The 15,304-nt window shown below is 37.7% G+C and overlaps 1 protein-coding gene across 1 annotated transcript; it reads right to left on the reverse strand.

Annotated features, from left to right (window-relative positions):
• Window positions 1-11,158: 11,158 nt before the first annotated feature.
• On the reverse strand, window positions 11,159-14,996 carry LOC127689776 (olfactory receptor 150-like). Its single transcript, XM_052189378.1, has 2 exons — window positions 14,970-14,996; window positions 11,159-12,094 (listed from the first exon to the last, which is right to left on the reverse strand). Exons 1-2 carry the CDS (start codon window positions 14,994-14,996, stop codon window positions 11,159-11,161), a joined length of 963 nt encoding a protein of 320 aa, XP_052045338.1.
• Between the last annotated feature and the right edge of the window lie 308 nt (window positions 14,997-15,304).

The raw sequence follows: 15,304 nt of genomic DNA on the forward strand, positions 1-15,304 counted from the left end.
TCTCTCTCTCTCTCTCTCTCTCTCTTTCCCTTCTCTTTTTATGAGGTAAGTAATGCTTATGAGTTTAAGTAAATCAATACTTGAAAATCTTTAAAACACTTTTCAATCTATTATAGTCACTCTTATTACCATTATCATTTTTGCCTAACACATCACATTTACCTCATTTCTCTTTTTCTCTACATTTTCAATATTTATTTATTTATTTATTTATTTATTTATTTATTTATTTACTTTATATCCTCAGTTGTGCCTCCTTCTCTCCTCTCTTCCCAGTACCACACTTGCAAATCCCTCCCCCACTTGTCTCCATTCCCTTTTAATTAGAAAGAAGGGGAAGCTACCCTTGGCTACCACCCCACCCTGGGACATCCCTTCACAGTAGGCCTAAGCACATCCTCTTCCACTGAAGTCCAACCTGGTAGTCTAGTTAGGGTAAGGGGATCTAATGACAGGCAACTGAATTGGAGGAGCCTTTGGTTTAACTGTTATGGCACTTGCTGCATGAAGACTGAGCTGTATATTTGTTACATATAGTTAGGGAGCCTCATCCAGCCCATGCATGCTCTTTGCTTGCTACTTCTGACTCTGTGAGGCCTGTGGACCCAAGTTAGTGGACTCTGTAGGTCTTTTCATGGTGCCCTTGACCCCTCCAGATCTCCCAGTTTTCCCCCATACTCTTTTGCAAGACTATCAGAGCACTGTCTGATGTTTGGTTGGAGTCTCTGCTTCTGATTTCATCTGCTGCTCAGTGAATCCTCTTAGTACACAGTTATGTTATGGTTCAGTATGGGTAAAGATTTTCACCAACCCTACATTTGACAGAGAATTAATATTCAAAATATATAATGAACTCAAGAAATTAGATTACAATAAACCAAAAAACACAATTAAAAAATTTTTAAAAAGTCCATAGCAAAATAACGAATTCTCTATAGAGGAATCTCTAAATACCAAGAACCACTGAAATATAAATCAAAACAACTGTGAGATTCCACCTTATACCCATTAAAATGTTTAAGATCAAAATTCAAGTGACAAATTATGCTGGTTTAGATATATAGCAATAGGAACACTCCTCCATTGCTGGTAGGTATGCAAAGTGGTACAACCACTTTGGAAATCAATTTGGTAGTTGATTTTCAAACTCAGAAAATTGGGAATATTTCTATTCCAAGACCCACTTATACCAGTCTTGAGCACATGCCCAATAGATTCCCCAATATACCACAAAGATACTCCCTCAAATATGTTCATAGCAGCTTTACTTGTAATAGCCCAAAACTGTAAACAAGCTAGATGTCCCTCAACTGAAGAATGGATAAAAAAATGTGGTACATCTACACAATGGAATATTAGTCTGTTCCTAAAAACAAAGACAACATGAAATTTGCAGCCAAGTGGATGAAATTAGAAAATATCATCCTGAGTGTAGTAACCAATACTCATAATAACACACAGTGTATGTACTCATTTATAAATGAACATTAGTCATAACATATAGGATAACCATGCTAAAGTCCACAGATCCAAAGGAACTATGTAATAAGGATGTCCAAGTGAGAATATATAAATCTTACACAGAAGAGGAAAACAATAAGTCATCAGATGTGGATGGGGCCAGGGATCTGGATGGAAGAAGTGTAAGAAGATAAAAGGGGATGGGGATCAGGTCTTGGGAGAATTGTAGAAGAGGTCTAAAGTGAGAAAAGCAAGCAGTAGGAGGATATCTCTGACAGTAGCTGGAGACATGGAACAGCAGAGATTTTGGGGAATCTGTGAGAGCAATCCTACAGGAGACCCCTTCCAATAGGGGATATTGGGGGGAAGCCATCCTGAGCTATTGGGACTTATGCTTACTCATGGCCCTAAGGTGGTAGCTGCTAAAATATGAAAACAATTAACTAGAGCCTTCCCCTTGAGCTATCAGTGCGAGAAGATTCCCGAGAATACCACAAGCTGTTCCTGCCTTAACCGTGGAATGTTCCTGCCGGCGTTAACTCTGGGTGTCCCCTCCAGATAACCAGATGACCTCCTAGCTTCCTGCTTCCATCGCTAGGGGTGTCTCTGCCCTTCCCTCCTTTGTCTGGTGTGAAGGTTAATTCCTTCTCTGTAAGCCTTAAAACCCACTTACCTCCCAGGCATTAAATGAAGCCTTGACATAACCCAGACTGACTTGTCTTTCTTAGTGTGCTTGGCTTCCCTTTTCTTTCCCCACCCCCATTTTTGACCCTCAGGTAGTGCCTCTTCGAGACCCTGGAATAACTGGACCTGCTGGACGGGTCAGGATATAGAGACTGAAGTGGTTGCCTTCTGTAGCCAGGTGGGACTTCTAGGACTTCCCTGGAGGTAGGGGAACATTGATCTATCCATAAAACTTTTAACACAAAATTTGTCCTGCCTACAAGATCCTCAGGTATAAAGATGGAACAGAGATTGAGGGAATGGCCAACAAACGAATGGTGCAACTTGAAGCACATCCCATATAAGACAGTCAGTCTCTGTCATTATTAATGATACTCTGCCATGCTTGCAAACAGGAGTCAAGTATTTTCTTTATTGCCTCTTACAAGACTCAATAGATACTGATCCTACCATAGGAGCTGCATTCTCTTCTCCACAGTCTCTGTGGCTTTGACTTTAATTGTGGAGTTCTGATCAAACTTGGGTGACCAGCCTTTCAAAAGTTAGAGTCTGGCACATTCTCTAAAGGCAGCTGCTTCCTATTTTCAGAAAACTGGCTACATGTTTTCATGATTTTGGCAATGTAGAGAATTTCAAATTTTTTCTCCTATACCTTAACCTCTGACACCTCTAAGAGACAAATGTTCATTAGCGAAATTCCAAGATAATTTCATGGAACAAAGTTGTATTTGTTCATCTTTTAATGCAGCTGTTAAAGTAGATAGTATAATGTCTATGCAATGCGTGGCAAATACTGTCTCTATGATATAATCCATTTTTGCAAATCCAAATCATCTTGAGATCATGATAATCATAGTAATATTTCCATCACATCCCAAACCCTTTTCATGTCATTTCATGTTTTCTGTTTGCTTGCCTTAATTTCTGTATTCTAAATGTTTACTATGAGAACTATCTCTTTAAGTTTTAAGTAAAAAATATCAAATTATTAACTATAAAAATTATACCATACAACATCATCTTTACAAGTTGTTCTTGTTCTTTCAACTATTATATAATTTTACTCATTGATAAATTACTTACTGTATAAGTAATAAGGCAATACTAAATTAACAAAATCAGAAATGAAAAAGCAGACATGACAATAGAAACTCGGGAAATTAAAAAGTATATCAAATCGTAGTTCAAAGGCTTTTCCTCAACAAAACTGGAAATGACTTTTTAGACAGATACTATGTAGCAAAGTTAATTCAAGAGGAAATAATCTATCTAAATGCTCCCATGTCCCCTAAAATATTAGAAGTCAATAATAACCTCTCAACCCAAAAATCCCAGGGTCAGATGACTTTAGTTCAGAGTTCTACCAGACCTTCAAACAAGAGCTAATACCAACACTCCTAAAGTATTCCATACAATAGAAACAGAAGGAACCCTACATAATTTATTCTATGAAGCCACAGTTACTCTGAAACCTAAATCACACAGACTCAACAAAGAGAAAGTAAGACCTATTTTGTTTATGAATACAAAATATGATGCAAAAATACTCAATAAAATTCTTGAAAACTAAATCCAAGGACACATCAAAACCATTATTCACCACAATCAAGTAGGTGTCACTCAAAGGATGCAAGTATGGATCACCATAAAATAGTCCAATAACTTAATCCACTATAAAAACACATTTAAAGAAAAAAATAACATGATCATCTCATTAGATGCTGAGAAGCATTTGACAAAATACAATGCACCTTCATGTTAAAAGTATTGGAAAGAACAGGAATTTAAGGCCCTTCCCTAAACACAATAAAATCAACATACAGTAAACCAACAGCTAATATCAAATTAAAACAAGATACACTTCAAGCAATCCCACTAAAAACAAGGATTACCACTCTTCTCCTATCTATTCAATATGATACTTGTAGTTCTAGCCACAGCAATAAGAGAATGTTAGATGCCCCAGTATAGCAGAATGCCAGGACAGGGAAGTGGAAGTGAGCAGGGAGAGGAGGATGGCTTAGGGGGCTTTCAGGGAAGAAACCAGGAAAGGGGAAAACATTTGAAATGTAAATAAAGGATATATCTAATAAAAAAAGACAACAAAAGTAGATTAAGGGGATATAAATTGGCAAAGACTTCAAGGTATAACTATTTGCAGATGGCATGATAGTTTTCAAAAGGTACTTACAAAAAAAAAAAAAAAATCTACCAAAGATCTTCTACAGCTGAAAATCAACTTCAGCAAAGTGACTGGATATAAAATTAGCTCAAAAAATCAATAGCCTTCCATTATAAAATAATAAACAGGCTGAAAAAAATTAGGGAAAAAAACCTTCAAAATAGACACAAATAGCATAAAATATCTTGGTATGACTCTTACTAGAGGACTAATATCCAATATATATAAAGAACTCAAGAAGTTAGACTCCAGAAAACCGAACAACCCTATTAAAAATGGGGTACAGAGTTAAACAAAGAATTCTCACCTGAAGAACTTCGGATGGCAGAGAAGCATCTTAAAAAATGCTCAACTTCATTAGTCATTAGGGAAATGCAAATCAAAACAACCCTAAGATTTCATCTTACACCAGTCAGAATGGCTAAGATTAAAAATTCAGGAGACAGCAGGTGTTGGAGAGGGTGTGGAGAAAGAGGAACACTCCTCCACTGCTGGTGGGGTTGCAAATTGGTACAACCACTCTGGAAATCAGTCTGGCGGTTCCTCTGAAAACTGGGCACCTCACTTCCAGAAGATCCTGCTATACCACTCCTGGGCATATATCCAGAGGATTCCCCACCATGTAATAAGGATACATGCTCTACTATGTTCATAGCAGCCCTATTTATAATTGCCAGATGCTGGAAAGAACCCAGGTATCCCTCAACAGAAGAGTAGATGCAAAAAATGTGGTATATCTACACAATGGAGTACTATTCAGCCATTAGAAACAATGAATTCATGAAATTCTTAGGCAAATGGATGGAGCTAGAGAACATCATACTAAGTGAGGTAACCCAGACTCAAAAGGTGAATCATGGTATGCACTCACTAATAACTGGTTATTAACCTAGAAAACTGGAATACCCAAAACATAATCCACACATCAAATGAGATACAAGAAGAAAGGAGGAGTGGCCCCTGGTTCTGGAAAGACTCAGTGAAACAGTATTCGGCAAAACCAGAACGGGGAAGTGGGAAGGGGTGGGAGGGAGGACAGGGGAAGAGAAGGGGGCTTACGGGACTATCGGGGAGTGGGGGGGCTAGAAAAGGGGAAATCATTTGAAATGTAAATAAATTATATCGAATAAAAAAAAAATGAATATTACCTGAAAAAAAAAAGCAAATGAAAGATATGTACAACAAGAACTTCAATTCCCTGGAAAAATAAATTGAAGAACTCAGAAGATGGAAAGATTTCACATGCTCATGGAGTGGTTGAATTAACATATTAAAGGTGGCCATCCTACCAAAATCAATGCACAGACTCAACACAATTCCCATCAAGATTCCAACCCAGGTCTTCACAGACATAGATAAAGCAATTCTCAATTTCTTATGGAAAAGTAAAAAACCCAGGATACTGAAAACAATTTTCAACAATAAAAGAAATTCTTGGGGAAACACCATCGCTGATCTCAAGCTATACAACAGAGCAATAGTGATAACAAAACTGCATGAAATGGATACAGAGACAGACAAATTTATCAATGGAATAAAATTGAAAACTTAGAAATGAGCACACACACTTATGGACACTTGATCTTTGACAAAAAAACAAAAATTATACAATGCAAAAAGAAACTATCATCAATAAATAGTGCTGGTCTAACTGGCTGGTCTTTTGTAGAAAAAATGAAAACAATCCATAGTTATCACTGCAAAAAGTTCCGGTTCCTGTGCTTCAAGGACCTCAGAATAATACCAGATATACTGTATTGAATAGAGGAGAAAGTAGAAAAAAGCTTCAAAATTATTGGCATGGGGGTGGGGTGAGGGGTGGGGGATAGTGGTGGGGGATGATTTCCTCAAGAGACTCCAATGGCTCAGGCTCAAAGATAAAGAAGTGATAAATGGGATCTCATGAAAGTGAAAAGTTTTTATAAGGCAAAACACACAGTCAATAGGACAAATAAACAGCCTTCAGAATGGGAAAAAAATATCTTCACAAACCCAAACATGGCAGAGGGCTAATCTACAAATATATAAAGAACTCAAGAATCTAATTTCCAATAATCCAATATACCGAACTAAAAAAATGAAGCAAATAACTCAACAGAGAATTCATAACAGAGGAATCTCAAATGGCCAAAAAGTACTTACAGAAGTGTTCAAATTCCTTAGCCATCATGAAAATGTAAATCAAAATGACCCTAAGATTCTACCTTACACCAATCAGAATGGCTAAGATCAAAAGTTCAGGGGACAGCACATACTGGCTAGGATGTAGAGAAAGAGGCACACTCCTCCATTGCTTGTAGGAGTACAAACTGGTACAACCACTCTTTTAATAAATCTGGTGGTTCTTCAGAAAATTGGTAATAGTTTTAACAGAAGACCCAGCAATACCACTCTTGGGCATAAACCCAAAAGATTCCTCAGTATAGACAACTGTTCCCTGATGCTTATAGCATCCTTATCCGTCATAACCAGAAGCTGAAAACAACCCAGATGTTTCTCAAATAAAGATTGGATGCAGAAAATGTGGTTCACTTTCACAATGGAATATTATTCAGCTATTAATAATGAGGACTTCAAGAGTTTTGCAGGCAAATGGATGGAAATGTAATGTATATCATCCTGAGTGAACTAACCCAGACCCAAAGGGACATACATTGTATGTACTCACTAATAGGTGGATGATTAGCCAAAAAGTACTGAATACTTAAGAGTACAAGCCACAGAATTTAGGAAGTTTAGTAAGCAGAAACCCCAATTGAGGATCCTTCAATCCACTCAATAGGGGCATAAATAATCACAGTGGGAGGCAGTGGGAGGGAGACATTTGTTCAGTAGAGGGAAGGAGGAATATAAAGGGGAACAGGATCAGGTATGGGGGTGGGAGCAAGAGAGAAGCCCAGAGGGCCAGCAGAATGAATGGAAATATGCAGCCTCACAAGGTGGAAGGATGGTAGACCCTCTAGAAAGTACCAGAAACCTAAGAATGGAGAGACTCTCAAGACTCAATGGGAGTAACCTTACATGAAATGACTGACAATCGTAAGAGGGAACTTGAAGACACCACCTCTAGTAGATAGGTAGGCTCTCAGGAGAAGGGATGATGTTACCAAACCTCAGTCAAAATGTCTGGCCTAGAAGTGTTCCAATGTCTAAAGACCTGCAGGTACAAAAATGGAGAAGAGACTGAGGAAAATGTGGTCCAGTGACCATCCCAATTTTGGATCCACCTCATGGGGAGATACCAAGGCCTGACACTATTACTGATGCTATGATGTGTTTACAGAAAATAACCTAGTATAGCTGTCCTCTGAGAGGCCCACACCTCAGTCTCAACTAACCCAAAGTTCTAGGAGTTCTTAGACACGAATCCACCAACCAGGCAGCATTAAGGAGCTGTTCCTAGGCCCCAGACAGGTGTATAGCAGAGGATTGCCATTGGTGGAAGAAGATTTGCCCAATCCTTAAGATATTTGAGGTCCCAGACAATGGGGAGGACTGGATGGCAGTGGTTGAGAATCCTCTCCAATAAGTAACTTTTTCTAAAAATACTAGAAAATAAATTTATTCCTTAGGTTTTGTTTTGGTTTGGTTTGGTTTTCTAATTTTTTTTATTGAATATCATCTTCATTTACATTGCCAGTGGTAAAACCTTTCTGGATATCCCTCCTCCCTTAAGACTCCCAGTGCCTCCCCTTCCTACTTCCCCCTGCCTCCACTTATATGCCTCTCCATCCAACACACTCCCTCCTCCCCACATCTCTCTGTTTCCCTTTGTTAGGGCTTCTGTTGAGCATTTACCTGACCAAGGACCATTCCTCCCACTGATGCTCAACAAGGCCTTCCTCTGCCACATTTTTAGCTGGAACCAGGTGTGCCCCTTGGTTGATGGTTCAGTCCCTGGGAGTCCTGGGGCATCTGGGTGGCTGAAATCATTGTTCTTTCCATGGGGCTGTAAACCACTTCAGCTCCTCTGAACCATCCTCCAGCTCCTCCATTTGGGACCCCATGCCCAGTCCAATAGCTGGTTGTTAGCATATGCCTCTGTATTTGTAAGGCTGTAGCAGGGCTCCTCTGGAGACAACCATGCTCCTTTTGGTATACACTTCTTGCCATCTGCAGTAGTGTCAGGGTTTGTTGACTGTTTATAGGATGAATCCCCAGGTAGGGCAGTCTCTGGATGGCCTTTACTTCAGTCTTTGCTCCACAAATTGCTCCTGTGACTATTTTGACCTCTTTCATAGAGGATACAAAGCATCCTAACTTAATTTTGCCTTCTTCTTAAGCTTGGTGAATTGTAACTTGTTTATTTTGAGCTTTTGGGCTAACATCTGCTTATTAATGAGTGCATACCATGTGTGTTCTTTTGTGATTGGGTTGCCTTGCTTAGCACGACATTTTCTAGTTCCTTCCATTTGCCTAAGAATTTCATGAATTCATTGTTTGTGTTAATATCAAAATTAAGATTATCATTAAGGACTCCACTTTAGTTATGGTTTTATTGCTCTGAAAAGATATTATGACCGTGGCAACTGTTATAAAGAAAAATAATTTGGTAAAGCTTACAGTTTCAGGGCATTAGTCCATTACCATTATGGTGGGAAATGTGGCTGCATGCAGGTAATATGGTACTTGAGAAGGAGATGAAAGATCTTCATCTTGTTTCACAAGTATCAGGAGATACGCCACATTGAGCATAACTTAAGCATAGGCAACCTCAAAGCCAACCCTTTCAATCACATAATTCCTCCAACAAGGGCACAGCTCCTAATAGTGCCACCTCTATGAGCCAAGCATTTACACATGAGTCTATGTGAACATTCCTATCAAACAACCACACATGCCTAGAAAAAAAATGTGAATTGAAATAGGAAAAAGATCATTTCTGGTTTTCATAAGTAAACTCATTGCAGAAAATGAGTGATCATTTTCTGTTACTGTGAATATATTCTTATAATTTCCAGAGACTAAAGTTTATTATGATCTGACATACACTAAGGTTTCATTCTAGGTGTAATTGAACTTAAGTACTCAAATATTGTTACATGGAAATTTATGTCTCATTTACAGTCTCTTCAATTATCAAAACTATTTTGTACTAGTATGTGATAAGTGACTCATATGGCATGTAATGTTAGCAAGCCATTGCAATGGAGTATATAGAGAGAGTTTGTGAGATAAGAGAACATACAAGCTAGAAGTTTTAAAGAACCCAAGATGTCTTTCAACAGAGGAATGGATACAGAAAATTTGGTACATTTTCACAATGGAGTACTCCTCAGCTATTAAAAACAATGCTTTAATTAAATTCTTAGGCAAATGGATGAAACCAAAAATATCATCCTGAGTGAGATAACCCAATCACACAAGAACACATGGCATCTGCTCACTGATAAGTGGATATTAGCCCAAAGCTCAGAATATCCAAGATACAATTCACAGACCACATGAGGCTCAAGAAGAAGGACGACCAAAGTATGGAAGCTTCAGTCCTTCTTAGAAAAGGAAAGAAAATACTCATGGGAGCAAATATGGACACAAAGTATGGAGCAGAGACTGAAGAAAAGGCATCTGGAGACTGCTTCACCTGGGCGTATATCCCATACACAGTCACCAAATGCAGACACTTTTGTGGACGCCAAGAAGTACATGCTGACAGGAGCCTGATATAGCTTTCTCCTGAAAGGCTCTGCCAGAGTCTGACAAATAGAGAGGTGGATGCTTGCAGTAAACCATTGGACTAATCACGGGGTTCTGAATGGAGAAGTTAGAGAAAGGACTGAAGGTGCTGAAGAGGTTTGCAACTCCATAGGAAGAACAATAACATCAACCAATTGGACCCCCCTAGAGCTCCCAGGGACTAAAGCACCACCCAAAGAGTACACTTGGAGGAACCCATGGCTCCAGTCATATATGTAGCAAAAGATGGTCTTGTCAGGCATCAATTAGAGAAGAGGCCCTTGTTCCTGAGATGGCTAGATGTCCCAATGTGGTGGAATGTGTGGGTGGGACTGTGGGGGAACACTCTCATAGAAGCAGGGGGAGGAGGAATGAAATAGGGCTTTGGGGGGACCCAGAAAGGGGAAAATATTTGAAATGCAATTAAAGAAAATTTCCTATTAAAAAAAGAGAAAGAACATATAAGATGAAGAAAAGCCAAGGGTTGTAGAAAAGCAGTAGCCTTTATTCTGATTAAAAAAAAACTGATCTCTTCTTTCTAATTGTGATATTACAGAATGAAGTAGAGGAGACATCCAAAACGAAGTTTTGTCATGTAATTAAAGACAAATCCACCAATGATCTTTGCCTACTACAGGATTCAGATGAAATGATAGATACAAGGTCATCAGGTTTAAAATTAATTAAGTAGTTAAATAATTAATACTAGGAAGAACGATTAAAGTTTTCATGCTGCACACAGATTAATAAAGTGAGCACAGGTACCATGTATTACTTAAATCTACATGCTAATGTACTTAATGCAATATGTTTAAAGGCTTTGAAGTTCACAGCAATCATGAAGTCTAGAAGTTTCTTAGGCAATGTAAAAGTGCCCTCTTCTAGGAGAATCTATCCTAAGCATAAACCAGAAAAGTCATGCTGCTACTGCTGCTGCTGCTGCTGCTGCTGCTGCTGCTGCTGCTGCTGCTGCTGCTGCCACCTTCAGGGGAAGACATGAAAGGTGTATTCCACTAACAGATACTGAGACTTCCTGATGTGGATGATTCTATTTGACACAGAAATAAAGTTTCTTGTTTGGAGCCTAATTGAATAGTGTTAGAAGATAAAATTTATTGATTGTAATTTGTATGGTTTTTGAAGGTAAATACTTCTTTATACATGGAACTTATTTTGAAACAACTTATTTAGAGCAAGTTTGACATCCCTATTCCTCAGGCTGTAGATCATGGGGTTCAGCATGGGCACAATGGTAGTATAAAACACAGAGGACACTTTGCCTTTTTCTTTGGACGTGACAGAGAAGGGTTGTAGGTACATGAATGCCAGGGAGCCAAAGAAGACAGAAACAGCAGAGAAGTGGGAGCTACATGTGCTGAAGGCTTTGAATCTGCCCTCAGTGGATTTGATAATGCTAGCGATGATGAAGATGTAAGAACCCAGGATGGTCAGGGTTGGAATAAAGATATTGAAAGCACTGAGACACAGGAGAACTATCTCATTGACATAAGTGCTGGAGCAGGCAAGCTCCATCAATGGGAAACGATCACAGAAGTAATGGTTTATTATATTAGCATTACAGAAAACCACTCTTAGCATGCAGAGAGTACTAATTGCTGCACCAATGAAGCCCATGCCATACGCCCCACCTACCATCCAGGAACAGACTTGGTAAGACATGGTGACATTGTAAAGCAAGGGGTTACAAATGGCAGCATAACGGTCATATGCCATTGCAGCCAACATGTGGCACTCAGATATAACAAAAGCAAGGAAGAAATAGAGCTGAGTCATACATTCCTGATAGGAGATGACATTCTTCTTTGTCACAAATTTCACCAGCATCTTCGGGGTAATAACAGTGGAGTAACAGAGGTCAATGAAGGACAGGCTGCTGAGGAAGAAGTACATGGGTGTGTGCAGGTGGGAGCTTAGCAGGATCAGGATGATCATGCCCAGGTTCCCCAGCACTGTAAACAGGTAGATGCCAAGGAAGAGGAGAAACAGGGGCAGCTGCAGCTCTGGTTTGTCTGTTAACCCAGCAAGGATGAACTCAGTCACTGTGGAGTGATTTCTATCTGCCTTATGGACCTGGATGTTTTATGTAGGAAGTAAGAAAAAATGTTTATCTTTCTGCTCTTGGTGTGTGACATTGAATTAAAGTTTTTCATTCTGGTTTTTCCTGTTGCCAACAACTCTTCATGTATGTTAACAGTTCAAGATTTTACATGTGACATACAAATACATTATCTAAAGTATCTATGTCTATTTTTGTTCCATGAACATCCGTGGAACTGATATAATAAATTTAATGTTTTATAGCACCTTATGCCTATCTTGTAAATATTGCTTTAAATCAAAACATCAGCACCAACAAGAACTTCCCCCCAAAAATCTATGGAACACTTTCACAATAAGTGAATAAATGAAGCAATATTGACACATTTATTCAATGTTTAAGTGTATGTTTTAGATTTAGAATGTAAATTAGACACTGAAAATAAAGCTCCTTTCATTGTAAAGGAAGAAATGAAACAGTTTTTAACAATTTAGTAATGTAATATTCTGTATAGAAAAATTCCAATTAATATTTAATTGAACATTTAAATGCTCAGCAAATTTTAGAGCAGATGATTAAAGTCAAACTCAACAACTATTAAATTCATTAATAATATAATAAAATCATAATTTGCTTATATTCACATTAAATAGGAGAAATAACTGCCATTTCACTTTGAACTGTAAGTTTCCGTGGAGAGGAATTAAAGACATACAGAAAAAGAAAGGCATCTATGCTCATTAGTCAATGAAAATTTTTATGAAAATAGACATACTTTCCCTATCAATCTCCTAACTTAGTGATATCACTATCAACTGACTTGTTTTCTTTTAAATTTGCTTGTGCATGAGGTATTATACCACTATGAATTTATATTCATGAATACTTTGTGGTCCGAGAAAATGAGAACTAACCTGAAATGGCAGAATAATGACCTCTCCCCTCTTGAATCTCACTGTAATACTCTAATAGATTTCAGGGTATAGTATTGTCATATGTATAGATGTGCCAGTGACTGTGACAAATTTGACATACCAGAAGCAAATTTATATCTATAAGGTCAGTGTAGAAATATTTTAAACATATGATATGAGGTAATTGTTGTTAATATGTAACTCTCCTGACACTCATTCAAACTAATTCAAAATGGTTCATTGGAAGTAAACATAGAAGATAAATCTATATCAATATTGAGGGAAAAAATGACCAACATTTTACCAATAGGAAATTGCTAAACTTTACTAGATAAAGTGCTAAAATCAGAGGCTATCATATAAAATTAATAAAATGAATATAACATAATATCTGTAAACATGACATGTAGCACAGAAAAAAATTAAAATATGGGAAAAATTGAGATAGTGCACATTATAACTATTATAATTTAAAAATAAAAAGGTCAAATGAAGCAATTTATAAAGGCCAAAAGATGGTAATAGTCATTCTTCTAGTGGAGATGCTCACTTAACCAATAAACATTGGAAGCTTTATTGTTCATTATTAAGAAAATTCAAATAAAATCTATAGTGAAATAATGTTTCACAGTGAACAAGATGATTGCATTTAAAGCTGTAAGTACTACAAGGATGTAAACAAATTAGAATCTTCATATATTTTGGTAGTATTTTAGAATATTACAGACTGGAAAACAATTGAAAACATTTCAAAATATAAACCATGGTATTATCATGTATCTCAGAAATTTCAGTCTAGTGATATATCCACAAGAATTGAAAACATACATTCACTCAAAAATTTGTACAGTAATGATTAAGTATCAGTGTTCATGATATCATAAATTTGAGAAAAACCCAGATGTTCATCCACTGATGAATGAACAGGCAAGGTATACTTTTTGCACTATTCTGCAACAAAGAGCCTTAAAGTCTTTTGGCTCTGAATCATCGCCCTGAAGAGCTTGGAACACTGTGTCAACTGGCGAGACTTCCCAGAGCTCCCAATTATGGACCACCAACCAAAGAGTACACATGAGGTAACTGTTGTTACACACAGGTAGCATTGGATGGCCTTGTTGGACATCAGTAAGAGGAGTAGCCCTTGGGCCTGAGGGGGTACAATGCCCAGTGCAAGGGAATACCAGGGCTGGAAGGTAGTAATGGGTGGGTGGGTTATCACCCTCATAGAGGCTGGGGGGATGTGATACTGGATTTCTGGAGGGGAGACCTGGAAAGGGGATAACAATTGAAATGTAAATAAAGAAAATATCCTACAAAAATATGAAAAGAAAGAAATAAAAAAAGAATGAAAAGAAGGAAGGAAGAAAGGAAGGAAGGAAGGAAGAAAGAAAGTGTAAGTGAAAGGGACCAAGAATGTAAGACAATAGATTGTCAGGGGCTATTTTATGAAGTATCAAGAACAGGGTAATAATCCAGATAGAAAGAAGCTCAATGTCTTCAACATGCTGTAGGAAAGAAAGAGAAGTTCTGATGTCACTGCTCATAGACTTTTGTTTAGGGTAGAGATGAAAACATTCTACAATAGAACATGATGAGGATTATATAATTTAATAGCTATATTAAAACACTAAATTACATTGAAGAATGCAAATTTTATAATATGTCGTAATATAGAATATGTTTTTAAAGAGTAGTCAAATATACTGACCAGTAAAAAGATTCCAGTACATCCTAGTACCTTTCTATGTGCCTGGAATCCCTTTCCACATTTGTCAACCTCGTGTATACCTTGTAATTTATATCAAAATATTGAGGTTTTCTCTGTCCCACAGTCCACTTTTGTGTTCAGTATTCAATTCATACTATCACAGGTTATATTTATGCTTCTAATCCTAAATTTTAAAAAAATAAAATAAGTGCTCTCAATGCAATATGAGTTAAAGCCAAAAGATAGACACATAACCTAGAGCTTCTCTTTCATGTCTTCTACCTGAGAAGGGTCATAAAGCACAATCATCAGTTAAGCAACAGGCCAGCAGAGGCGTCTGCACTTTCAGCTTCCCAGGTGCTACAGACTTGAGTCAAATCAACTAACCCTTGTTCAATGTAGTTTTCTATCACTACAGCACAAAGCAGAGCAAGACTCATACAAAAGCAGATGCATTCATAGTTTCTACAGTTCTGACTGGACACCTGGCTATTTTCTCTGTTCTCAGCCTCTGACAAGGTTGCACTGGAAAACCAAGGTTCTTAAAACACAAGCTCCACTACATCTTTTTTTTTTTATTCGATATAATTTATTTACATTTCAAATGATTTCCCTTT

This window comes from Apodemus sylvaticus, chromosome 7 (assembly GCF_947179515.1).
Source record: "Apodemus sylvaticus chromosome 7, mApoSyl1.1, whole genome shotgun sequence".
In the NCBI taxonomy this organism is placed as follows: domain Eukaryota; kingdom Metazoa; phylum Chordata; class Mammalia; order Rodentia; family Muridae; genus Apodemus; species Apodemus sylvaticus.